This window comes from Saccopteryx bilineata, chromosome 1, assembly GCF_036850765.1.
Source record: "Saccopteryx bilineata isolate mSacBil1 chromosome 1, mSacBil1_pri_phased_curated, whole genome shotgun sequence".
Classification (NCBI taxonomy): Eukaryota; Metazoa; Chordata; class Mammalia; order Chiroptera; family Emballonuridae; genus Saccopteryx; species Saccopteryx bilineata.
In genome coordinates, this window is record NC_089490.1 from 122,095,748 (window position 1) to 122,120,594 (window position 24,847).

Genomic DNA, 24,847 nt, shown 5'->3' on the forward strand with positions numbered 1-24,847 from the left:
AATTGATTTATATTTGACTGGATATAAAACAAAATTAAAATATAACATATACCATTAAAAGCATTTATATGTATACGCCTATAATAGTTTGGGAAATAGTCCATTTTAACTAAGAATTTCTATACATGAATTGAAAAAAAAAATCTGAAGGGAAGGAAAGGAAGAGAATGGAAGAGCTGGTCATTACAATACACAAAATGTATTCTTAATAAGGGTTACTATTTTCTTCTCTGGGCCTGGAGTCTTACATTTCTTACACAGCTAGAATAAACTGGCAAGTACGAGAAACCGCACAAAGCAGGTTTTTCACAAGGTAAGGCTTTTGTAAATACAGCTTCCTCCCTAAACTGATTAAAGTAACCTTCATTTGTTTTCCCAGACTCTATACCTTACTCAGAGTACATGGAAGCAACAATAAAAATGTTTTCATAAATAAAAGACATTACCAATATTGAATATATTCCTAAAACCTTGTTTTGAAGTTGTTATATCAGGGGGTACTATCTATCAAACTATTTGCGTCAGTGGTCTGTAGAAACACAGGTGACTAGCCTGGGCCACTTAGTCAATGTCAGTATCTTAACCCAGCATTTCCTTGCACTTTCCAAATAATTCAAGTTCCTAAACACAAAGATATAAAACTTGCATTGTCTTCAAGGTCTCAATACAATAAGCTAGCATCAGTCTAAATCTGCCTTTAATTACTGCAGAATATACAAATACTATATAAAAGGAAATCTTATCTTGACCAGAAAAGTAAGAAAGAGGAAAAAATAATAAGTTACAGAAGAAAAAGAAAACTGATGCTTAAAAGATATATTTGTTCACCTTTAGAGTTTTTATAAATAGTCCTAGCTAGCATTGCTTTTCTGAAATTTTGTTCAGAGTCTAAAAATTTTCATTGTTTCTCTGTAATTATTAACTCAAAACAAATGACATCAAACCACAGGGCACAGATTTATTTTTTAATTAAAAAATATAGCAATGTTATGTATCCTCAAAATCATTATCTACAATGTTTGGCATATAATAATTTCCAAGCATTTCACTCTTTTCATAGCTGTCAGTACAAGCCTCAGGAAGAGGTTATTGGTTGTAACAATTGAAAACTTTCAAAAATACATATGTATATATGCCAAATAAGAATATTAATATAACTTCAGGTTTAAGGTATGTCATTAAAATAACAAATGACTTGGGCAAGTAATTGGGCATCTTGTCAGAGAGATGCAAGAACACACTGACATTAAAAGTTCCTACCAGATTTAGCATGCTTATTTTAGATTTTAAAAAATCACCAAACCATTTCTAACCTAAGGGCCTGAAATTACTGGGACGTTAATGCTTTTCTTCTTTTATAATCATGGCCCCATGTTTTAAAGAAGTGAGCTACCATTTTTACTTGTTTAGTTATATAAAACAAATAGCTACATAAAAGAATCCAAAGAACCAGACAGTTTTTTTTTTTCATTTTTAGGTACTCTACACAATGTTTACAATTACAGTTTAAAAGAATACTTCTTTTAGGAATAAGGACATAACTCAAATAATCTATAAAGAGTTAATTGCTAGTAAAAAGAATTAACACTTTAAGTTAATAGTCACAAAGGTCAAACTGTATCTGCCTGGGTCACAGAAAATAGCAGACTCAAAAGTTACTTAATGATGCCTTCAAATGATAACTTGGCCAAAAGTGAATCAAGATTTGTATTTTTATTTTGTATTAAAAAGTAATTAAATTATACTTCTACTTAGTTTAATTATTTTTAATTAAGATTACTGCAAGTATTTTAACGCTACATGTTTCAGTTTATAGTCTCTTTTTCATTTCTCTTTCAGATAGATTTGGCTTAAAAAACAACATTATAAAAATCAATTTTAATAATCGTAATCTAAATAAATGAAACACTGAAAACCAACTTTTAAAGAACATACCAGGATTGTGGATACGATCCAAAAGCTTCACGGAACGTGCACTAACAACACCCCCAACATGCACAAGAAATCCAGGAGGAAACGCCGTCAGGGTAAAAAACGGAAATTCCTAGTAGAAAGAATGAGGGGATAATATAACTGACTGTGTGTAAAGTACAAGACATTTGCTTGTTAAAAAGCTTGTCATAAGGAAACAAATTCCACCCCTTAACAAAAGGTTATCAATTATACATTGCACAAGCTTTATAATTAAATTTCCTTGGTTATTTCGAGTTCTGAATCCATTTCCCCCCACATATCATGTCCAAGCACTGTTTTTATCAATTCTCAGTGAGAAAAATGTTCTCAGAGTTCCTAGTCTCAATCTCCTACTTGGATGTGACTTTGAAATGAAATGAAGGGATTCCTCTGTCCCTCTACTTCTTAGTGGGACAGACTCCCCCTCCCAGACATACCCAGTTCCAGGCAATTGGTAAAGATTCCGTGGGTCTGGAGCTAGAGGTCTGAAAGAATGTGGGTCTGAGGGCAGGGAAGAGAGGGTGAACCTCGTAGATTAAGGAATACATAGAAAGGCAAAGATAGGGCAAAATCAAGCTGAGGTGCACAGAGAATCGCTATGTGAGATTATTAACTCTGTCAACACCAGGGCAGCAGGAGAAAATATAAATTCATAAATGTATATTGAGGGAAGGGGAAAGGTAAGTAGATGACAGCAAGGGACACAATACAATTCCACATATTCTTCGAAGTGTTATTCTTCCTTTCTCTCTCAAGGACATCAATTTCGAGACAAAGAGAAGCATACAAGAAAAAAGCACAGCAAAAGGAAATTCACTGATGTAGTTCCCAGAAAGGATGGGGAGCTCCTGTAGCTGCCAACTATAGAGGTCTGTCACATTACACAAACTGCATGCAAGGCGGGGAAACTAACTGTCTGGCTTGTCTGGCTTGGAGATTAATGTAGCTCACTTAACTGGAAATTACTTAACAGTAGCCTCAGCTATTCAGAATCTCACTGAGAACTGGGAAATAAGCAAAACCAGGCTCTCAACAGTAAAAAGAAATGTTAGAGTTCCAAGTACATAAGTTTATGTACTTTACTCATAAGAGAACCTCATAGATGATATTCATAGTGTGCCATATATACATAGCAATTATAAATATATAACTTTAGGGATATATTCTAAAATATATCAGTATTCTTTTTTCTAGACCATAACTAATTAAATGTAGCAAATAAAAGCAGTAAGATAAAAAGACACAGAATATCACTTGAAGCAGGTACATTTAAAGCAGCAAGGTTACTGACTGGAGAATATGAACTTTAGGCATGGAGAATACAAATTCACCAAAGCATAATTCACAAAGCATAACAACTTAGAATCATTCAGCACAAAGGCAAACAGTCTGATACACCTCAGTAACCCATGAAGATGAAATATAAAATATATATTCATACAAATGTGTGTGTATATAATTAGAAATTAATTCAGTTACAGTACAATTTAAAACTAATCTTTAAATTAATAAGGGCAAGCCTTGACCGGATAGCTTGGTTGGTTAGACTGAGCATCGTCCTGATGTGCAAAGGTTGCAGGTTTGATCCCTGGTCAGAGCACATACAGAATAGATTGATGTTCTATCTCTCTCTCTCTAAAATCAATAAATAAATTTAAAAAAATTAATAAGGGCAAGAAAACCTAAGCTACATAAAAAATAAAAACAGTCTATAGAAGTGGGTAGGTTTGGCCCAGATGATAGGCAGAGGGAAAGAAAGACAAAGGAGAAAACACAAGAGGAGTTTTACATAAATGTTTTATAAAATAGTCAAAACGCCTCCTTATTGCCACATGAACTTTTTTTCCCTTTAAAGATCTAGTCAACTTATTTTTTAATGCTGTTGTGAAAGAAAAAAGAACACTTTTATTTTTGAGAACCGTTACTTGAATAACCCATTAAATAAAGGATGTTCAACAAATAGTTTCTCTTTTCCTCAAGAAAAAAAAATCCATATGACTTATTAAGGATGGCAAAAGGTAGAAATAAATATTTTTAAATGAATATAAAAAATGATACAAGTAGCCTAGGTTCATTTTGATCCAGTGTTCAACTTGCGAGACTTAAGGCATATCTGAACACGTATGAGGAGAAGTCTACATACTTCTGTATATATATTTCCTAAAACAAAGCCACACTAATGGCAGCTGCAGATGAATGGGAAAGCCAAAGAAGATAATGCTTTTTCCATTTATTTTGTACACAGGGTAGAGAGGCAGTCTCATAAACTCAAGTAACAGATATTGCAAGATTATGGCACAGTATATAAATATATTCCTAACACAAGTTTTATGTAGTTGTAAATAAAAACTATGGTTCTCCATATCTTTGCAGCTAATTCTCAATATGTACTGTCTCCAAAATTTTAATTCCAGACCAGTGGTGGTGCAGTGGATAGAGCGTCAACCTGGATGCTGAGTGCTGAGGTCCTAGGTTCAAAATTCTGAGGTTGCCAGCCTGAGTGCAGGGTCGCCAGAATGAGTGTGGGATCATTGACATAATCTCTTGGCTGCTAGCTTGAAGCCCAAGGTCACTGGCTTGGCTGGAGCCCCCTGGGTCAAGGTACATACAAGAAGCAATTAATGCCTGGCCGGTTGGCTCAGTGGTAGAGCGTCGGCCTGGCGTGCAGAAGTCCCGGGTTCGATTCCCGGCCAGGGCACACAGGAGAGGCGCCCATCTGCTTCTCCACACTGCCCCCCTCTCCTTCCTCTCTGTCTCTCTCTTTCCCTCCCGCAGCGAGGCTCCATTGGAGCAAAGATGGCCCGGGTGCTGGGGATGGCTCCTTGGCCTCTGCCCCAGGCGCTAGAGTGGCTCTGGCCGCAACAGAGCAACGCCCTGGAGGGGCAGAGCATTGCCCCCAAGTGGGCAGAGCGTCGCCCCCTGGTTGATGCTACTCATCTCACTCCTTGCCTGTCTCCCTCTCTTTTTCTGCTCTCTCTCACAAAAAAATAAATTTAATCTCATGAAGGTTATCTAGTAATGTATGCCTGATGTGTTAATGTGTCCAAAATTATAAGAATGTTTAGAGCATATGTGAAAATATAAATTTCATCAAAACCAAATCCAAAACAATTTTCATTGATTTGATTTTTATTTTCTTTTAAAATTAGATGCTTTTTAAAAATTCTTCATACAAAGAAAGGTCACGGGCACAACAGACAAAATCTCACTATATCAAACATCAAGGCAACCTAAGTTTTTCTGTTCATGTGAATTCAAGAATGATATTTACATCACAGGAAATACTCCTAGGGTAAGGGACCTTGTAGAGAATGAAAAACTGGGAAGGGGAGGAGGGAAGAGCATTCTGGACTAAAAAATGGTAAGTGGACACACACACCTTCACACTGGCCTTCTTCTCCTTGTTAGTCATTCTCTAGATTTGGTTTCAATGGATGGTTGGAATGTTTAGGTGGGCTTTTATGCCTGCAGGCTGTGAGAGTAGCTAAAAGGCAAGTGCAGCTTGATAGGGTATAAAGCCAAGAACCGGGGACAACTCAAGTCTCATCTTAGCTCACCTCTGCTCTCTCTAGCCTGTCTAAAAGGCAAACAGTGCATACACACAGATACTCTCAGCACAAAAACAATAAACTGTTGTACTGTTTGTGATAACAGGATCTGGAAAACACCAGTATTCTCAAAAGCCAACCTCTAGAAAACAAATACCTTTGTTTTATAAAATGCATCCTTTTATAGCTATTTGCTATGTTGTATCTTTTTCTTTTAATGCTAGTATAAAACAGAGCTTGTAAAAGAAAATTGTGTAGATGCTTACAACTTCCAAATCAGACATGAAGAAAGCTATGGAACTATGCCATAAAATAACTGACACGACATACAATCATGCACTATATTAGTTAATAGAAAAAAAAGAAAACAATAGCCTCATACTGCTATTAAATAAAAAAACAAACTTTGCATTGCGAAAAGAAAAAAAGCTGCAACACTTGTTAAAAGCTTAAATAAAACATAAATGATCAAGATTAAATCTAGAAAAGCTACCGAGACGAGAAATGGTCTCTGACACATTGAACATACCCGCCTTCTACAGAACCTATGAGGCGATCCTCCCTTAGCATTGAAGTTTATAAAAAATAAAAATAAAGAGAGAAACATCATCCAAAAACTTTTACTAATCATTTTTCCATTTAATATACTCAATACACATTAAACTTATAATACTTAAAAGAGATGTACTCAAATATATGGAACCACATTATTTATGTTAACATGTAGAAATATGGAATCTGTGTATTTCATACCTTTGGAGAATGGCCAGTGATAAGAATAATCTCAGCAAGTAAAAACATTAATATACTAAAAAATTATTTTTAGTATTATAGAACTAAAAAATATTTTTCTGGAAAAATATCTATTATTTCCTTCTATATATTATAACTTTAATGTAAAATTAGAAATAATTAAACCATTAAATGGATATTTGTAAATAGACCATTTCTAACAAAAGACTGGAGAACAAAACAAAAACAGTTATAGAATTATTCCAAATTAAAAGTAATTATTTATAAACAAATTACTTTGATAACTTAAATACTGTTCGAACTATAAAACTGCAAAATTATAGATACATGACCAAACTCAGTATGGAAATCAGTTGTAAGTAAACGGAAGACTGATAATACGATCACACTGACAGTGGAAGGACAAAGAATGTTGAGCGACTCTTACCCTCTGTTCCAATGCTGACTGGGTCTGTTGTCTTAAAAGAGCTTTAAATGGCCCACCTTCTTTTCCAGCGCTACCACTTCCCATCCCTACAGAACATCAGTACATAAATAACCAAAAGAACAACTAGAGAAACAGAAAGATTAATTGCATTCACCATCATAAATATCATGAGTCAAAATCTGTTAAAATCGGTCCGAACATGGAAAGTATTTGGGATGGCAGCCAGGCATATATTTGACTCACAAAGTTCATTTTAGAAGCAATATGTCAGAGTTTTACTGATTACAGCTAGTTTTAGACTTAATTTGTTCACAAATTATTGTCTTCTAATAAAAAATAATCATGATACCAATTACTTATGCTAACAATTTAAGAATACTAAAAGAAATAAAAGGATTAAATGTTTTTCTAAAAGTATAGAAAGGAAAAGCACTAATTGTGCTTACTTAAATATTCTAAAATACTCTAAAGAGCATGAACTTTAGGCAATTTTTAAAGTCAAATCTACTTCCTATAAATTCCCATCCCTAAACATAACATTCATATCAAAATAGTATTATTATCCAGTTTTCCACACTCATTTGCAAAAATCAACATAAATATTTTAAAAACTAAAAAGCACAAATGTATAATAGACATCACAAATATATATAGTTATGAATGAAAGAATTATATTTCCCAAATTCTTAGATTAATTTTTAAAGGGTTAATTTTAAATTTATTTCCCTATCTTATTTTGTTTTATGTTGATAATACCAAAAAACCAACTATGATCTTAAAATTATAGAAAGCAAAGGACAGGTGAGAAGCCAGTTTTCTATAAACTAGAGGTACTATATAGTTCAATCTCATCTTTTCAAATTGAAGAAATGTAAAGTCATATTTACTATAATGACTTTAGAAAAGAACTAATTTACTTTTACATTTTTAGCTGTTCTTGGATAAGGAAACAAAGATTAGCATGTGTATAGTCCCATTTTGTTATCCTGGTTTTTGGTTTGTTTGTTTTTTAAAGGAAATTTTCTCTTGCTTGCAGTAACCTAGATATGAGTTTTAGAGACTATACAATACTAAACATAGAAATAAAACTAAGATTTTTATGTGAAGCATATTGAAAGCCATAAATTAAAATGTAATTTTTGTAGCGATAAATGAAATATCAGAAAATACAGAAGAATTTGAAAATTAAAGCAATGGACAGAAAAAATGGGTAATGAAAGAATATTATTAATTTGAGACTTAAACCCATTCAAGCAGAATAATTTACTAATGTCCCCATATGGTTTATAGCAACATGATGGTACAGGTCCAGTATGAACAGAATTGGTATGAAGGGAAAGGAAGTAAAGCACCTAAAACAGAAACTCTAGTAATAAGAACCTAATAATAATTGGAAATATGCAATATATCTATGTCCCTAGACATGTAACTCTTTAATATAGAAAATAATTTTAGCAGAATATTCATAATTATCTATTAGGTTTATCCTCAATCATGTCCTCATGATAATTTGAATCACTTAAATCTGTCTGCCAGTAAGAAAAGTTAGAAACACATCCCACATAAAACACCCACTACTTTTCTGTAGTATCAAAAATGATTCAAAATAAAGGGATTAAAAAGCTGACATAATGTGATCCTACCAGAAGCAGCCAGGAACAACTCTTCACTGAAAGAAACACTTTTCCTCAGAACAGGGCTGACAAGGCTAGAATGATGAGGGGGAAGGCTAGATTCCGAGAGGAGACAGGACTTTTTAAGATGAAGGGAACCATAAGGGAGAGAGGGGGAGCTGGGACACAGGTAAATCCTAGGACCCTGTGGGTAAGGTGCTGTGGAGGAAAGCAGCAGAGAAAAGATGTAGATTCAGAAGATGATCAGAAAATGCAGGATAAGGAAAGCAATGATGAACTAAAACATAACAGTAAAAATGAATTTTAAAATGCATACACAAATTACATTTGAAGTCATTAGCAAGAAATCTATCCAACATAATATAAATAAAAGGCATAGCCTAAAATTAACAAAACCTTTACAAACTTTGCATTCATGAAAATTGTTAAATCACTAACATAAGACTTTAAGCCACTCTAATAACTTTTAATTAACTTTTAAAAACACTTAAATTACCTGCCTTCTTTTGCTTAAGAATGTGTAAGATTAAAATGTACCTCATGTTATAAATTTTAAAGCCAGAAACTTGTTGACTCAAATATAAACACTTATATAAAGTACAGCTCTTCAAATCATATCCCTCATGATTATTTAAATTGAATATCCATAATCAAACAGTACCCTTTTAAGCAGTTGCTATTATTAATTTTAAATAAATAGAATATTAAGTTCTTTCTGTCCAGCCTCAAGATGTATGTTAATACTTTTTTTTCCCTCTAAAACTTTAAACACTCAAATTTGACCACAATACTACTGCATTTATAAAGATTTGAGTATTTAAAGGCCAAATACCCTCCTAGTCACAAAAACTAAGTAGCTAAAAGCCTAAGAAAGGTAAGAATTCATTTGAGGGAGGTGGCAAATCAATACCCTAACACTAACACTCTAAAATGCCATTGTGGCTAGTTACATTCTTAGAGAAAAAATATGAGAATAAAATCTTAGAAAATATCAAAAATTAGAATCAACAGAAGTCAATATGAATTTTTTAAAAACCAAAACCTATCTGAAAAACAAGTGATAGCTTTAATTACGAATAGAAAAAACAACTTTTTCAGTCTAAGGTTTATTACTTTATTTTATTTTTGGCTCCACAGGTTACATATAACAAATCAATAAAAGTCAGCTTATCTATTCTCACTATTTCTCAAGAGACTGATTTTTAGATAGAAATTAAAAGATAGAGAATTATGAAATTACAAACTGAATTACAATTTAAAACAATTTTAGAACAATCATATTTTGCCATTTTAAATCTCCACAAAAAATAAGAATGTTCCTCGAAGTATTCGAAGACATTCAGGGATTCGTGATAAAGCCAAAGGACTAGAAATGGCTAATAACCTATAAATACGCTACTGAGATCATGAATAATTATAGGCAAAACAAAATTATTATTTAGAGGTAGCTTAAAAATATAGAAATATGAGACTACTATCTCTAGGATGGACAAATATTTAAAAACTAAGAAGTTAGAGCTAGGAAACAATATGCAAAGAAGTTTTCATTTGGTAATACAACTGATTGCAAACTATAAAACTAAGAGAATAGTAGACTGGTTCACTTAATTTATTACTTGACAATCTTCTTTAGTCTTGGCCTTATTAAAGAAAGAAAAACAGAAAGAAAAAGAAATACTTTCAAAAATTTACCTGTGGTATTAGAAATAAGAATATTGAAAAGTAGCCTGGAATACACAAATAATTAGCCAGCGAACAATGTTTTAAAAATCTTTTTAAGAAAACTTTTATTCTTCATATACTATACTAAGTCTTTCTTGTTTTGATTGTCATGAATTCAAGGCCAGAATCTCAATCTTTACTAAAAAACAGAAACAAAGAAAACCCCTCTTATTTGAATGGTCCCAATTTATGTTATAAATATAATTAAGATGCTACACACCAATGCATCAATTACTATAATATCAATTACTTTTAGATGTTACTCATAATTATGCATATGTAAAAATAAAGCTATTCTTTTCAAAAAATTAGGTACTCATACAAATGACATTTTTTTTTTTTTTTTTTTTCATTTTTCTGAAGCTGGAAACAGGGAGAGACAGTCAGACAGACTCCCGCATGCGCCCGACCGGGATCCACCCGGCACGCCCACCAGGGGCGACGCTCTGCCCACCAGGGGGCGATGCTCTGCCCATCCTGGGCGTCGCCATGTTGCGACCAGAGCCACTCTAGCACCTGGGGCAGAGGCCACAGAGCCATCCCCAGCGCCCGGGCCATCTTTGCTCCAACGGAGCCTTGGCTGCGGGAGGGGAAGAGAGAGACAGAGAGGGAAAGCGCAGCGGAGGGGTGGAGAAGCAAATGGGCGCTTCTCCTGTGTGCCCTGGCCGGAATCGAACCCCAAATGACATTTATAAAAATATTAAATATACAGGCTTATTCTTTTATTACCTTTACTTTGGAAGTAGCACTGATTCTAGAATTAGATTTCTTAATACTGCCTTCAGAAAATCAGGAGTCATTTTATAAATATCTTGTCTAACACAAAAATAAGGTTATTAAAATTAATTAAAAACATCCAAAAAAAAGAACTATGCAAAATATTTTCATCAATCTGGCAAGGAAACTGCCAGACAAAAATAATATTTATAAAAATTAAAAGACATTCACAGCCCTTGCCAGTTGGCTCAGTGGTAGAGCGTTGGCCCGGCATGTGAAAGTTCCGGGTTCGATTCCTGGCCAGGGTACACAGGAGAGGTGCCCATCTGCTTCTCCACCTCTCCCCTTCTCCTTCCTCTCTCTTTCTCTTCCCCTTCTGCAGCCAAGGCTCCATTGGAGCAAAGCTGGCCCAGGTGCTGAGGATGGATCCATGGCCTCCGCCTCAGGCGCTAGAATGGCTCCGGTTGCAACACAGCGGTGCTCCAGATAGGCAGAGCATCGCCCCCAGTGGGCATGCCAGATGGATTCCAGTAGGGTGCATGCAGGAATTGTCTGACTGACTCCCAGCTTCTAATTTTGGAAAAATACACACACACACACACACACACACACACACAAACATTCACTTTTAAATGTTTTATTTACTTTATATGTTTCAAGAATAATTTAAGGATTAAATAAGTTAATTCTATTTTATGGAGTAAGGAACTAATTTAATTTTTTAATCAATTTTTTGTCATAAAACATTCATAAACACTCATAAGATTGTCAAAACACACATAGGAAAGGGAAAATTATAAATGTCAGACACTGAGATATATACAAGAATAAGTAAAGCAAAATTGCTATTTTCTAATCTAGAAACTAAGACAAGAAAAACCAAACATTTTAAATAACAAAAAGTTAATAGATGTATGTACTACAAAATAAGCATTTTAGTTAAGATTTCTTAAATAATAAAACCTTACAGATAATTCAGAAATAGACACGATGAATTCAAAATTCTTCTACTGAATGAGTAACTGGATTGCAAGCTATTAGTGTTACTTTCTCTTCAAATACTTTAAGATGTTATTCCTCTTAATTTGCCCATGAAATGTAAAATATCCATACACAAAATAAACCCTGGACTTTGTATCTACACTATGATTAAATCAATAAAATGCAGATCTTTGAACATAGGAATTTCTGAACTCCACCAAATTTTCATACTTTAACTGTAGTAACTAAAAATGATTACTGTTCACATTATCTTTTAACTTAAATGTCAAAAACAAAACAAAACAAAACAAAAAAACCCAGGAGAAAAGGCTTGGATGGAAAGCTAACAAAGAACAGAAACAAATTTGGAAAAAAAATAGGAAAAAATAAAAGGTGGGTGGAAGCGCCTTACCAGTTTTGGGTGTCAAACTCAAATCTGTGTCAGAAGAAGAGGACTGTCGACTGTAGGACTTGGAAGGTGAAAAGGAGTAAGTTTGGTTTTTCAGAGGGGTTGAGGGTCCTGATGAGTAAGTATTGGGGTTGGGATCTTCACTGAAGGGAATCCTGCCAGAAGAAGGTGGAGAAGTATTAAGTAATCATGTGCCAAAGGACTTGACGGAAGGCAGCATGATCCAAACACCAGGAAAGTATGGGGGCAGGGCCAGCAGTCATTTCTTAAGTGTGGAGCTGGGTGTGAGGCCAAAGTCAACCAATTACTATTTAAACATTCATCATTCTTCAGATAAATAAGTATCTGCATTGAAACAGTTAATAAACTAAGTAAAAAAGCAAAATAAAAAAAATAGCATGAAATGACAGACTAAGTAAGCAGTATAAAAATATTAAAGAATAAACAAAAAGAATAAATACATGACTGAAAATACTTTCAAATCAACAATGCTTTTTTTAAACTACAAAAGAAAAAAGATGACTGCAAAGGGTGTGTGTAAATATTCACAACTGCTTTAATATTTGCACACAGAAATTGTCAAAAGAAAAATGTTTCCTTATCCTATAGCATCAAGAGTGCCACAGCTAAAAACACAGCAGAGAGGAAAATGAAGAGAGCTACACAGAAACATTGCATTTTATGCAGAATTGCTTACCTGTTTTCCAATAGCTCTCTTCCACAGAATGAAAACAGACCCTACTATAACAAGTTTTGTACATAAAGAAAATAAGCAAATCAGAAGCTTTGGTAGCTATTTTGTTTAGAATCCAATCATCAATTTTTATTCTAACCAAATGTAGTTGTAATGGCACATATACATACTGGAGGCTTCTCCTAAAACCTCACATTATACACACATAAGACAGGGTTCTTAGGGGATCTGTGGAAGAGACTCTGGAAACTGGAAGAACACTTTCACTTGCATGTAGTTAGAGCCTCTGTTTTGGCTAAATACAGGATATCTTCACTGCAGCTGGACTTGGAGTGAGAAAAGGAAGAAGCCAGGACTTGTGGTACCTGCCTACACTACCTGCCTGCCTGCCCTCTGCAGCCACTGTGCCCGTGGCCTGCCTTCCCCAGCTCTGGAGTCTGAGCAGTCTCGTACCAGTGTAGATGAGAGTGGGAACAGACACAGAGAAGTTCTGAGTAAGTCGTGAGCCAGTAGCAGTGTGAATTGGGCTGTTGTGAGTCGAGCGGCATCCATGGCTTGGAGGATGAACCAGCGGAGACCTGAGGGAATTTGTGGTCAAAGTGGAAGAAAAGAAAATACATACAACAAATAGCAAAGTTATGTTAAAATAATTTCAAAGGAGCTTCAGTTAGGGGAGAGGAATTATTATATTTTAATCCCTAGCATGCAAAAAACAAGTGGAAAAATTTTAAAATAGCTAAATACTCATTCAATTAGGATATAGTTATAGTTTAAAGGATCAGATTAATTAATTAGGATTGTGAATATGAAAAATAGCAAGCAGAATTGTCAGTGGAAATAAATTTTTTAAAAAGCCTAAGATTTGGATTTAAGTTGCTTTAAAGTTTGATCACCATAGAGGTCACTACACAGTATCTAAGGAAGAAAACAGCCCTAAAACTGAAAAGTCAAATACAAAGTTCTTATACTATCTTTGAAACTAAGATATGTATAATTGCTGATATCATTAATCATATTTTCCATAAAAAAAGTTTAACTAACAAAATTATTTGTCTAGAATCTCAAGACAAGGATACCTAAGAAAAATGACAGTGAAAGAGAAATGACTGAACTGAATGGATACACGCAGATATAAACATTGCATAGTCTCTAGCACAAGCATATAGCTCACACCCATGTTATACTGGGAACAAAAAGCAAGGAAACTGCTTTTAAAAACACATTAATAAAGCAATGTATACAATTTTTGTCTAGTTCTCTCTCAAACACATAATATATTTAAACTTAAACAGATAAACTATATTCTGAATTAAAATTTTGCAAGATGTCAACTTATATCCTGCAACAGACCATATCATATGCATATATGGATATATTTAGATCACATACACAGATGTATATTCATATATAACATTTCAAATTTTCATCAGGAAATTTGGCTATAAAAACATAGTTACATTGGTGCGAGGAGAAGGTATGTTATGTAACTTAAGAATCCTGGACTTTATATTAGCAATTATTTCACTATGCAATGCCTTTGCTCATGCACAGTGAGGAAAAAGAATCCTTGTACACACTCTGAAAAACTGTCATATCCTCATATATTTAGAATTCAAAGTAAAAGCAGGCCAAGAGCCCAACCTTTCCTGGCATTTTTTTTCTTTTCCATTCCTCAGTACATTTCCAATAATCACAATTTGTCAAGGTTCAAACATAAGCTATCATTAATCGGCAATAATAGTAACTACTTTCTAAAAACATCACTGATTTTATGATAAAATGAATGTTTCTGGTTTTGTTGCTAGTTTCAATTTAAAACATGTTTAATAAAGCTGATAAAAATCAAACATTTCATTGATGACCTATTTGTATACAAATTGAGTGAAGTTTTATTTTTGTTTTTTCTTTCTCAAAGTGATGAATGAAGTTAAAATGTCTAACAATCAGTGCTATACAGAAGATAAATTATGGCTAAAGTCTCTTAGAATGTACTTTATTTTCTAAAGTAGAAAAGCAATGAATTGTATTTAAATGCACTTTCTACCTCAAGATAATTCAGTTAGGAAACACCAAAAAGATTTATATTGCACACAACATTAAACATCTAAAAGGAAAAATAACTGATGGAGTAAAACATTAATAAAGGTAAAATACCATTTTACCATTAATAAAGGTAAAATAAATAAAATAAAATGAACATTGTAAAATGTTCAAATTATGACATCACATTAAAATCCAAATATACTGGAGCATCATCATAATGTGTTCTTGGAGATTAATCTCCTTGCATGGAAGGCTGCCTTACAATAATACCCTAGCAGCACTTGCAATATCAAGTCCATCCAGATAGGAACATAGTCCAAACTACCTTTTATCAAATTCTTGTCTAGACTCAGCAATGTTATAATTAAATGCAATAATTATAAATAACTGAATCATAAAACAATTGTAAGCTAGTTCTCTAGTCGATTCATTATCAAAAATACAAAGAAGCCAGTTGAAAAAAACAGCCTGAATATTGAGGGTTTGTTTTTTGTTTTTGTTTTTTAAATAACATGACTTAGGTAGTAACATGTCTTTCAGAAAACCTTAATGAAACAGCTTAAATTCTTCATGGTGAGAATATTTGACAATTTAAGGCAAATGGCCATAACAAAATTAGAAAAGGAGAAAACTTACACATTCCCAAGAAATTTAAATTATTGAAACACTTCCTGAATGCAGACAAAATGTATTCCCTTACTACCCATATATCATTCTAAGACACTAACACGTAATATAGCTTTCCCTTTCCACCAAGTAATTTAGTAAAAAGAGAAAAACTTCAACATTACAGCTACAAAAGCCAGACTTCTTCAGGCAATGTAGATAAAGAGGGAAGGTAATAGGAGAAGGAACCCAAGTCCTTACTTAAATTTGCTATGGAAAGAGCAAAACAATCTGAATTCCCTCTGAAATCGACACCTGCAATCTGACTTTAACTGTAGCACCGAGCAGTTAATATATTTTTAAGACACATTTTAAATGGAGTATAGAGCTAATTCACTCTTCCAATTTATTTAAAAGTTATTTTACTTGCAACGCATTTTCAAGTAAGACTAGGCAATAAATAAAGCTAGTAAAACTAGCTCTCTACAGGCTCACCAGCTTGAGTGCGGGGTCGCCTACATGAACATGGGATCATACACATGACCCCATGGTCGCTGGTTTGAGCCCAAAGACTGCTGGCTTGAAGCCCAAGGTCAACTGGCTTGAGCCTAAGGTTGATGGCTTGAGCAAGGGGTCACTGGCTCAGCTGGAGCCTCCCTACCCCACCCTGCCACCCTCAAAGCATGTATGAGAAGCAATCAATGAACAACTAAGGTGCCACAATTATGAGTTGATGTTTCTCATCTCTCCCTTCCTGTCTATTTGTCTCTTTCTCTCTCACTAAAATATATAAATGCTCCCTCTTTTGACTAAAATTTAATCCAAATATTTAAGAGCTAGCAGAAAGAAAATAATTAAACAAAAAGAAAAAATTTAAGTTAAAGGAAAAAATCTCATTTCTTAAAAAATAGTTTTAAAAAAAAGATTGTGATTACTTTCTAGTCAACCTCTCTTGATTACTGCTGCACTAGGAAACATTCCAGGTTTTCTGACTCCCTAATGATATAGGAAAGGGGTCAGCACACTACACTCTATAAGCCAAATCCATCCTGCTATCTGTTCTGTGAGGAAGTAGGCTTTATTGGGACACAATCACACTCATTAATTTGCATACTACTGATGGCTTTTTTCACATAACAGCAGCAGAGTTGAGAAGCTGCTGTTGGCAAAACTAAATTATTTGCCTGTACCTTCTAGTAGTTACAGAAAAAGTTTGTTGACCCTTGATCTAAAAGAATCTCTAGATCAGTAATTCTCAATAGAAGTACTATTGGCATTGAGGATGGTACAAGTTTTTGTTGTAGAATTGTCCCTTGCTGTGTAGGATAGTCAGCATTTCTAGTCTCCAAAAGGATTGTCTTCCTCATCCCAATCATTATGACAGAAAGTTTTTGTTCCAAACATTTCCTTCAGACAGCACCAGCACCACCATGTTGGATGATGGCACAAAGACTGAGTCCAGCCAACAAAAGTGTTTTATTGGATCACATAAGGTTATTTTAAAAATGTGTGAGCCTACCTTGACCAGGCAGTGGCGCAGTGGATAGAGCATTGGACTGGGACACGGAGGACCCAGGTTCAAAAACCCAAGGTCCCTGGCTTGAGCCCAAGGTCGCTGGCTTGAGCAAGGGGTCACTCGGTCCGCTTTCTCACATATGAGAAAGCAATCAATGAACGACTAAGGTGCCACAATGAAGAATTGACGCTTCTCATCTCTCTCCCTTCCTGTCTGTTTGTCCCTATCTGTCTCTCTCTCTGTCTGTCACACACACACAAAATAAAATGTGTGAGCCTAAATTTCTTTAGACCAGGATCAGCAAACTCCTTTTTTTTGGCAAACAAAATTAGAAACTATATAGCTAGTGCCTGAAATATTTACTACATGGCTTCTTACAGAAAAAGTTTCACAACATCTGCTTTATACAATCCCTAGTATTACCTATTTAATTATACTCAATTATTTATATAAACTGCTTGGTCTCCGTAGATGTTCAACTTTGTGACCTCTGCACAAATCAATCTTTCTTGCCTTCTCTAATATGTTGCTAATAATAAGTGAAATTGAATGATCAGATATAGCGGTTTAACCACTCCCCACAGAATAAGTAGAATAACATACAATGCACAAATATTCATTTTATGTTCTACATATACGGTAGATAAAGAGATAGATAAGTTTTATATTATTTTATCTTAATTTTGTATTATAATAATAAAATATTAGGAATATCTAAATAGTTTTAAGCTTCAAATGTTGATAGTCAGCTCTGATAAAAAACAATCACCAGAGGGAAAAAAATGTGTGTTGAACAACACTGCAGTACTAAAATGTTTCAAATCAAATGAAAATGTATAGGTAAAATATAAAAAGTTCCTTAAGAACAATTCACTGGTTTATACTTACTCCTTCATTTCTTTCGATGGGGAGTTACACGCCGGCAGGAGTGCTGCCAGGCTACTCAGCTTATCCAGCGTGCACGCTGTTCCGATGGCTCGCACCACTAAACCAGACTCGCCTTCCAGATCAAAACACTGCAAGTACCCCACAACTGCGTTTCCTCTCATTTCAAGAACCTTCAAGCCAATTTTCCTTTGCAGTTCACCTACAAAACAGGAAGAAAACTCTTTCTGTTTTGTATTTCTGTATTATATGAAATAAAACTGGATACAGGAGTAAGGAAAGAGTAAAAAATCATAGATTTTTAGAGTTTGAAGGGAACCTAAAATATTATCTGGTTCAGCATCCTACCTTCAGGGAGGTCAGATATTATTAGCTACATTTTATAGCTGTGACAGAAAAGGTTCACTCATTCATGCATTCATTTTCCAAACAGTTTTTGGTTGTGTATTATGTGCCTGGCATTCCTCCTTTCTTCTAAATGCTAGATATACAGAGGTAAACCAGAAAGATAAAGCCCCTAATCTAGTGGAGTTTATATAATGGTGGTAGAAACAGATAAAACACAAGAAAGCAAATATAAATATTACATAGAATGTAACACATAGAATAGATAGCATATAACATAGTCTCTTAATTATATAATTATGCATTCGATATGATTACATATCATATAATACAAATATATAGACTAAAGATACAAATATAACAGTGAAATGAATTCTATAATTTATTAAATACATATTAAATATGAATAGAGCATATGCTTATTCATAAGTACTCATTAAATAGAATTAATTTAATAGTAATAAGTATAAACATTTATAACAAGGGTCCCCAATCTTTTTACACAGGGGGCCAGTTCACTGTCCCTCAGACCACTGGAGGGCCAGACTATAAAAAAAAACTATGAACAAATCCCTATGCACACTGCACATATCTTATTTTAAAGTAAAAAAAAAACAAAACAGGAACAAATACAATATTTCAAATAAAGAACAAGTAAATTTAAATCAACAAACTGACCAGTATTTCAATGAGAACTATGCTCCTCTCACTGACCACCAATGAAAGAGGTGCTCCTTCTGGAAGTGCGGCGGGGGCCGGATAAATGGCCCCAGGGGGCCGCATGCGGCCCACGGGCCGTAGTTTGGGGACCCCTGATTTATAAGTACAAATTGTAAGTATAACTTATAGGTAATATATAAGTATAAATAAGTAATTTAAGTATAATTAACTTAATAGTAATATAAGTATAAATATATATTTAAAATACATAAATTTATTAAATATGAATATTTATACTGTCTAGTATGAATATGAATGGATGAATGAATGTGTGTGTATATAGATGCAACCATATATACATATAAACAAATTTTAGATGGTAAATAAATTCTTCAAAGAAAAATAAAAAAAGTAATTGGGTAAGTGTGAGAGGGAGAGGTAGGAGCTATAAGTTGTCAGAGGACTATGAAAAGGCAACATCTGAAGAGAAAGCATTAGAGAGTTACCTAAATCTGACTACAAATAAATGCTAAAGAGAGAAAACTAGAACCCATTTTACTACCTCCACGCTCAGGGTAATTTCCACTGTGCTACTTCACGAGCACAAGTTTTTTTACTGCCTAGATAAGAAGGAATTATAAACTTCTGATTAGATTTCTTCTTGTATCATGTGTTCAGAAAGATGAGGCTAATGGTAGGGAATTAGTCACTTACAATTCAGTCTTCACTGTACAATTTAAGGTAGCATGTCAAAAGGAAGTGAAAAATTTGGCAGTATTAAATCAACCTTTAAGGAGTGTTTTTTAAATACCTGACATTAAAGAAATGAGTCTCTGTCTGGCTTCATTTGATGCCCTTGGAGTGCGAATTCGATCAATCCATTGATATTCTGGGTCTTCATTGACCACAAGTTCTTCTACAAATCCATGAATAATTACAGCTCTATAGCACTTTGGAATAGATGTTGCTGTTAAAAGAAAATGTCTATTATGCTTCTATTTATCCCAAGGTTAAATTCAATTTTTTACAAATGTATAACTAAGTTCTTATCTTTTGGATATATAGTCCAAGAATATCTTTTACTGTGATAACCTAAATGTAATTATAATAATACTTCCAATCAAACAGTCTTCTAAGTTCTATTTTATTCTTAGAAATATTCATTTTCTTTCATGAGACTTGTCATCTTTCCCATGTAAGCATAATGACTATAAATTGTACTTTCATCATTTAGAAAACAGCTAAGACTTCTTAAATAGTATTCAATACAAAGCACAAAAAAATGAAAAGTAAAGTCAGCTGGCTGATTATTATATAAATAGGTGAAAAACAGGTAATACAAAAAATCTAATTATTTAAAGTCCTATGAAAAAGTTCTGTCCACCAGCCTCAAAAATCAAACCTTTCTTCCTGGCCTGTGGTGGCACAGTGGATAAGCATCAACCTGGAATGCTGAGGTCACCAGTTCAAAAACCCAGGCTTGCCTGGTCAAGGCGCACACAAGAAGTAACTACTTCTCGCTCCTACCCCCCTTCTCTCTTCTCCTCTCTAAAATCAATAAACAAAATCAATAAACAAAAAAATCAAATCTTTCTGACAGTCTGAAGAATAATACAGCTCTGAAGTTTCTAATAATCCATGGTCATATGACTAATGGTTCAGTAGTCACTGTACTACTTAACAAACTCATTTACTATGCAAAATACCAAATGTCACTGGATTTAACTAAGATCTAGTCAGTATCAAAAAAAGGGAGAACCTAAGAACATTAACACCAAACTAGCTTCTTAAGACAGACATTTGTGCCTTGAAACTAACTCAACTACTTAGATTTTCAACCCTATTAATTCAAACTGGCTATGAATTGCCCAGATCTGCCCAATTCTGACCCATATTGCATGGTGTTCATGGGACCTCATACCTGGAGAAGCCTATGTAATTTTAAATAGCACCCTAGTGCTTGGCTACAGAATTCTACTCTAGCTTTCAGTGGCCTGTACTAGAGTAAAATACCACTGGATATTTTTTCTTTTTCACAGTTATACAAAGTTTAATTATGAAAAAAATAAATAGGCAAAATTTTAATAGGCAACAAAATATTAATCTGTGAATGTAATAAGACAAATACATGAGAGTTGTTTTTAACCTTGTCTTTCATAAATGTTGACCTACTGATAACAATAGTGAAACCTACATTAGATGAGCAGTCACAAGCTTCGTCATAAGTTGGTGTCCAACAATTACGGTTTTTAAGGCCACTGAAGTCTTCTGTGAGATATGTCCACCTACCACAAAAGGCTCCACACCTGTACTGTCTAGTTTTAGATGGCCCATTTAATGAAGTCTGAATATGCCACATATGCAGCCTCATCAAATTTTACTCCCCAAACTCAGATATTAGCATGTGTGGGATTTGTTTTCATTGATTGAGAAAGTGCAAGTCCTTCTCCCTCAATGTTGTTGCTAACTAACAACAACCAGTGGACATCAAGGTAGCACAGGCTACCTTCAGATACAGTGCATCACCTAACTGTTTTGTACTACAATTTTTTTATATCATGCTTATACATAAGGAACTCAATAGGCAGTGATTTCCTTTTAGCATGTGGCCCAGGTGAGCTGTGGAGTCTTCCTGTTTGTCCTACAGCATAGGTCAGTTTAGGTTTATTCCCTTAGTTGTTTGGTTTTGAATTAGGGCTGTAGCAAATATCACACTTCTCAAATGAAAAGCACCCAGATCCAATTTCTCTAAGGATAAATTAATTTGTAGCATTGCAGCAAAAAAACATTTCACCTCTGTTTTCAATCTTGTTTCCAGTCATTCTTAGGTATCTCGAGAGTTTTATTCTTATGTGTGCTTTAATAATCAATTCTCTACCTTCAGGCCCAATACCATAAAACATAAGATTTAAAAGTAAATGAGGTCGCCCTGGCCGGTTGGCTCAGCGGTAGAGCGTCGGCCTAGCGTGCGGAGGACCCGGGTTCGATTCCCAGCCAGGGCACACAGGAGAAGCGACCATTTGCTTCTCCACCCCTCCGCCGCGCTTTTTCCTCTCTGTCTCTCTCTTCCCCTCCCGCAGCCAAGGCTCCATTGGAGCAAAGATGGCCCGGGCGCTGGGGATGGCTCTGTGGCCTCTGCCTCAGGCGCTAGAGTGGCTCTGGTCGCAACATGGCGACGCCCAGGATGGGCAGAGCATCGCCCCCTGGTGGGCAGAGCGTAGCCCCTGGTGGGCGTGCCAGGTAGATCCCGGTCGGGCGCATGCGGGAGTCTGTCTGACTGTCTCTCCCTGTTTCCAGCTTCAGAAAAATGAAAAAAAAAAAAAAAAGTAAATGAGGTTAACTTGTTTCATTAATATATAGATTAAAATTCCAGTAAAAGTCCAAAAATCTTTACCTGGTACTCTTTCTACTGGCATTAAGTGGCTGGTAACAAGCAGTGCTTAATGTTATTCCTTCTAACCATGCTCACAGGCTGGGGTGGAGCTGGAGAAGGGACTGGAGTTGCAGCAGGCCATGTACAACCTCCCTATGGGTCATGGGAATTGTTATGATGACCACATGCACATATGTGGCCCACTGAATTTTTCTAATAAAAATTTTTATGAGGTCCTGGCCGGTTGGGTCAGTGGACAGAGCATCAGCCCGGCCTTTAGATGCCCTGGATTCAATCCCTGGTCAGGGCACACATGAGAAGCAACTATCTGCTTCTCTTCCTCTCCCACTCCCCCTTCTTTCTCTCTTTCGTTCCTACAGCCAGTGGCTTGGTGGTCCAAGCAAGCTTTGGCCTCAGGCACTAAAAACAGCTCGACTGATTCAAGCATCAGCCCCAGACAGGGTTTGCTGAGTGGATCCTGGTCGAAGCACACGCAGAAGTGTCTCTCTATCACCCACTGCACTCAAAAAAATTTTTTTTATGAACTTGTAAAAATTAGATATCATTTACTTTAAAATCAGCTAAGCAGTCCCCAGAACTATGGCAACTGTTTCTGAAAAATTAACAATTTTCTCTTTGGCATTAAAACCAAAGTATAACAGATTTTCCATTAGCCTTCTAAAATATTAATTTGATTTACCATATTTATCAATTATTAAATTTCCTATTAAATGAGACATAAAGTGTATTTACTTACTGCAAAAGAACTTGACTCCACATGATGACTGCCTAAATCGATTTAAATCATTGAAGAGGTCTACTTTGACAACTACATTGATTTCCCCACGAATACCTATAATTCCAAAAGGAAAATCAAGTTTCTACCTTAAAAAGATAAAGTATGATTAGATAATCAAGCAAATATGTGCCAATTAATGATTTCAAAATAATGTATCAATCATAACAGCAATACTTATTTTGCTTCCTAATTATTTTCATTCTAAGCAGTTATTACATTTTCTGAAGAATATGTATGCATTAAAGAATGAATAATACTCATTTTTACCACAAGTCTCCACTTATTTGAACCAATCTAACTGGAAAGGAGTACTGTTTAAATTGATAACATTTTTTGAGTACTGATAATACTGTAAATGCTTTACAAGTAATACCACATAGTGCTCAAACCAAACCAGTACAATAACTTCTGTAGTATTAGTGTCTTCATTTTACAGTGGAAAAAAACCCCTAAAGTTTAATAAAAGTTTAAAATAATTTGCATAGCGTTGACAGCTAGTAAGTGGTAAAGCTAGAGTTAAAAGTCCGATCTTTATTATCCCAGGGTAAATGCTCTTAACAACTAACGCAAGAAGAATCTGATTTAACATAAAAGTAATTTTATTCTTTTCAATGAATATACAGTTAGAAGTGAAAATAAACTAAGAAATTCCAAGATAAACAGTTTTAAGAAGACACCCTAACAAATAAAAGTGACCCAGCACCTATCTCTAAACATTTATTAAATATTTTTGAGTGCTCTGACTTCCTGTCAAATTCATACTTATGAAGGAACCCATCTAAGAATAACTTGCTCATTTGCCCACTGAAATGACAGATTATGTTCCTAAGAGTTCATATAACACAAACCAACTATAAGCAATATTTAATGTCAAAAAATTCATTCATTCATATAGCTATTGCCTTTCATTCAAGCCCAGATTATTTCTCTAATGGCTCTTTTTTTATTGGTAATATATTTGACTGTATTTTATTTTCTGATTACAATATATATACAAGGTGGGGCTAAAGTAGGTTTACAGTTGTGAATATGCAAAACAGAGTTCATTCTTATATTATTATTTATTATTGTATTAATTTCCATATGAACAATGTAAATTTACTTTTGCCCCACCCTGTATACATTGTAAAAAGTATGGAAAAAAGCAAGAGGACAAAAAGAAAAAATAGGATTATAATCGAGAACTAAAACTATGCAAGGTTAAACATTTTATCACCTATTCTGCCAATTTAGCCAATAACATTACATATATGCAACTCTTGTTTCTAAACAAATGTGGGATCATCCTGTAATGTTTTATAATCTGGATTTTGCAATTCATAATACATCATACACATTTCCTTATGCCTTTGTATCATAAAAGCATGCTTTTAGTTTTGGCTAACTTATGGTCTATACATGCTCAAAATTATTTAATAAGTATACCAGATTTTCCAACTTATTTTTACCAATTTAAACATTAGTAAATAGTAAAAGAAGTAACATCACAATAAATATACATACATCTGAGCAAATATTTTATTTTTTTATAATAAATGACTATCAATGGATTGCCACATCAAAATGTAAAACAGGCAGAAAGATGCAAGACTGTAGTAGATAGAAACATCTGCTAGTTCCCTTTAGGTCCATTGACCATTCTAAAAAGATGGTATCACTTTAGGCTAGCAGTTCTCTACCTTTGATCACAGGACCCTTTCAATCTTAAAAATTAGGACCTCAAAGAGTTCTTGTATATGTGAGTCACATCTATCAGTATTCACATATTATAAATTAAGATTG

At 34.4% G+C, this 24,847-nt stretch overlaps 1 protein-coding gene and 1 pseudogene across 15 annotated transcripts in view; both read right to left on the bottom strand.

Annotated features, from left to right (window-relative positions):
* Positions 1–24,847, bottom strand: part of C2CD5 (C2 calcium dependent domain containing 5) — a 104,112-nt gene that overhangs the window by 58,031 nt on the left and 21,234 nt on the right. For 5 of the 15 annotated variants that reach the window (XM_066264739.1, XM_066264727.1, XM_066264722.1 and 2 more), the window contains exons 5-10: positions 23,024–23,119; positions 19,705–19,860; positions 17,892–18,090; positions 13,292–13,416; positions 6,682–6,767; positions 1,936–2,044 (exon numbers count right to left, since the gene is read on the bottom strand). In XM_066264739.1, coding sequence (XP_066120836.1) covers positions 1,936–2,044; positions 6,682–6,767; positions 13,292–13,416; positions 17,892–18,090; positions 19,705–19,860; positions 23,024–23,119 — 771 coding nt within the window. Of the gene's footprint in view, positions 1–1,935; positions 2,045–6,030; positions 6,064–6,681; positions 6,768–8,324; positions 8,514–12,147; positions 12,300–13,291; positions 13,417–17,891; positions 18,091–19,704; positions 19,861–23,023; positions 23,120–24,847 lie in introns of all 15 variants that reach the window. The other 10 variants (XM_066264735.1, XM_066264729.1, XM_066264721.1 and 7 more) reach the window with 5 other exon arrangements.
* Positions 20,944–22,309, bottom strand: LOC136321007 (leucine-rich repeat-containing protein 34-like; annotated as a pseudogene).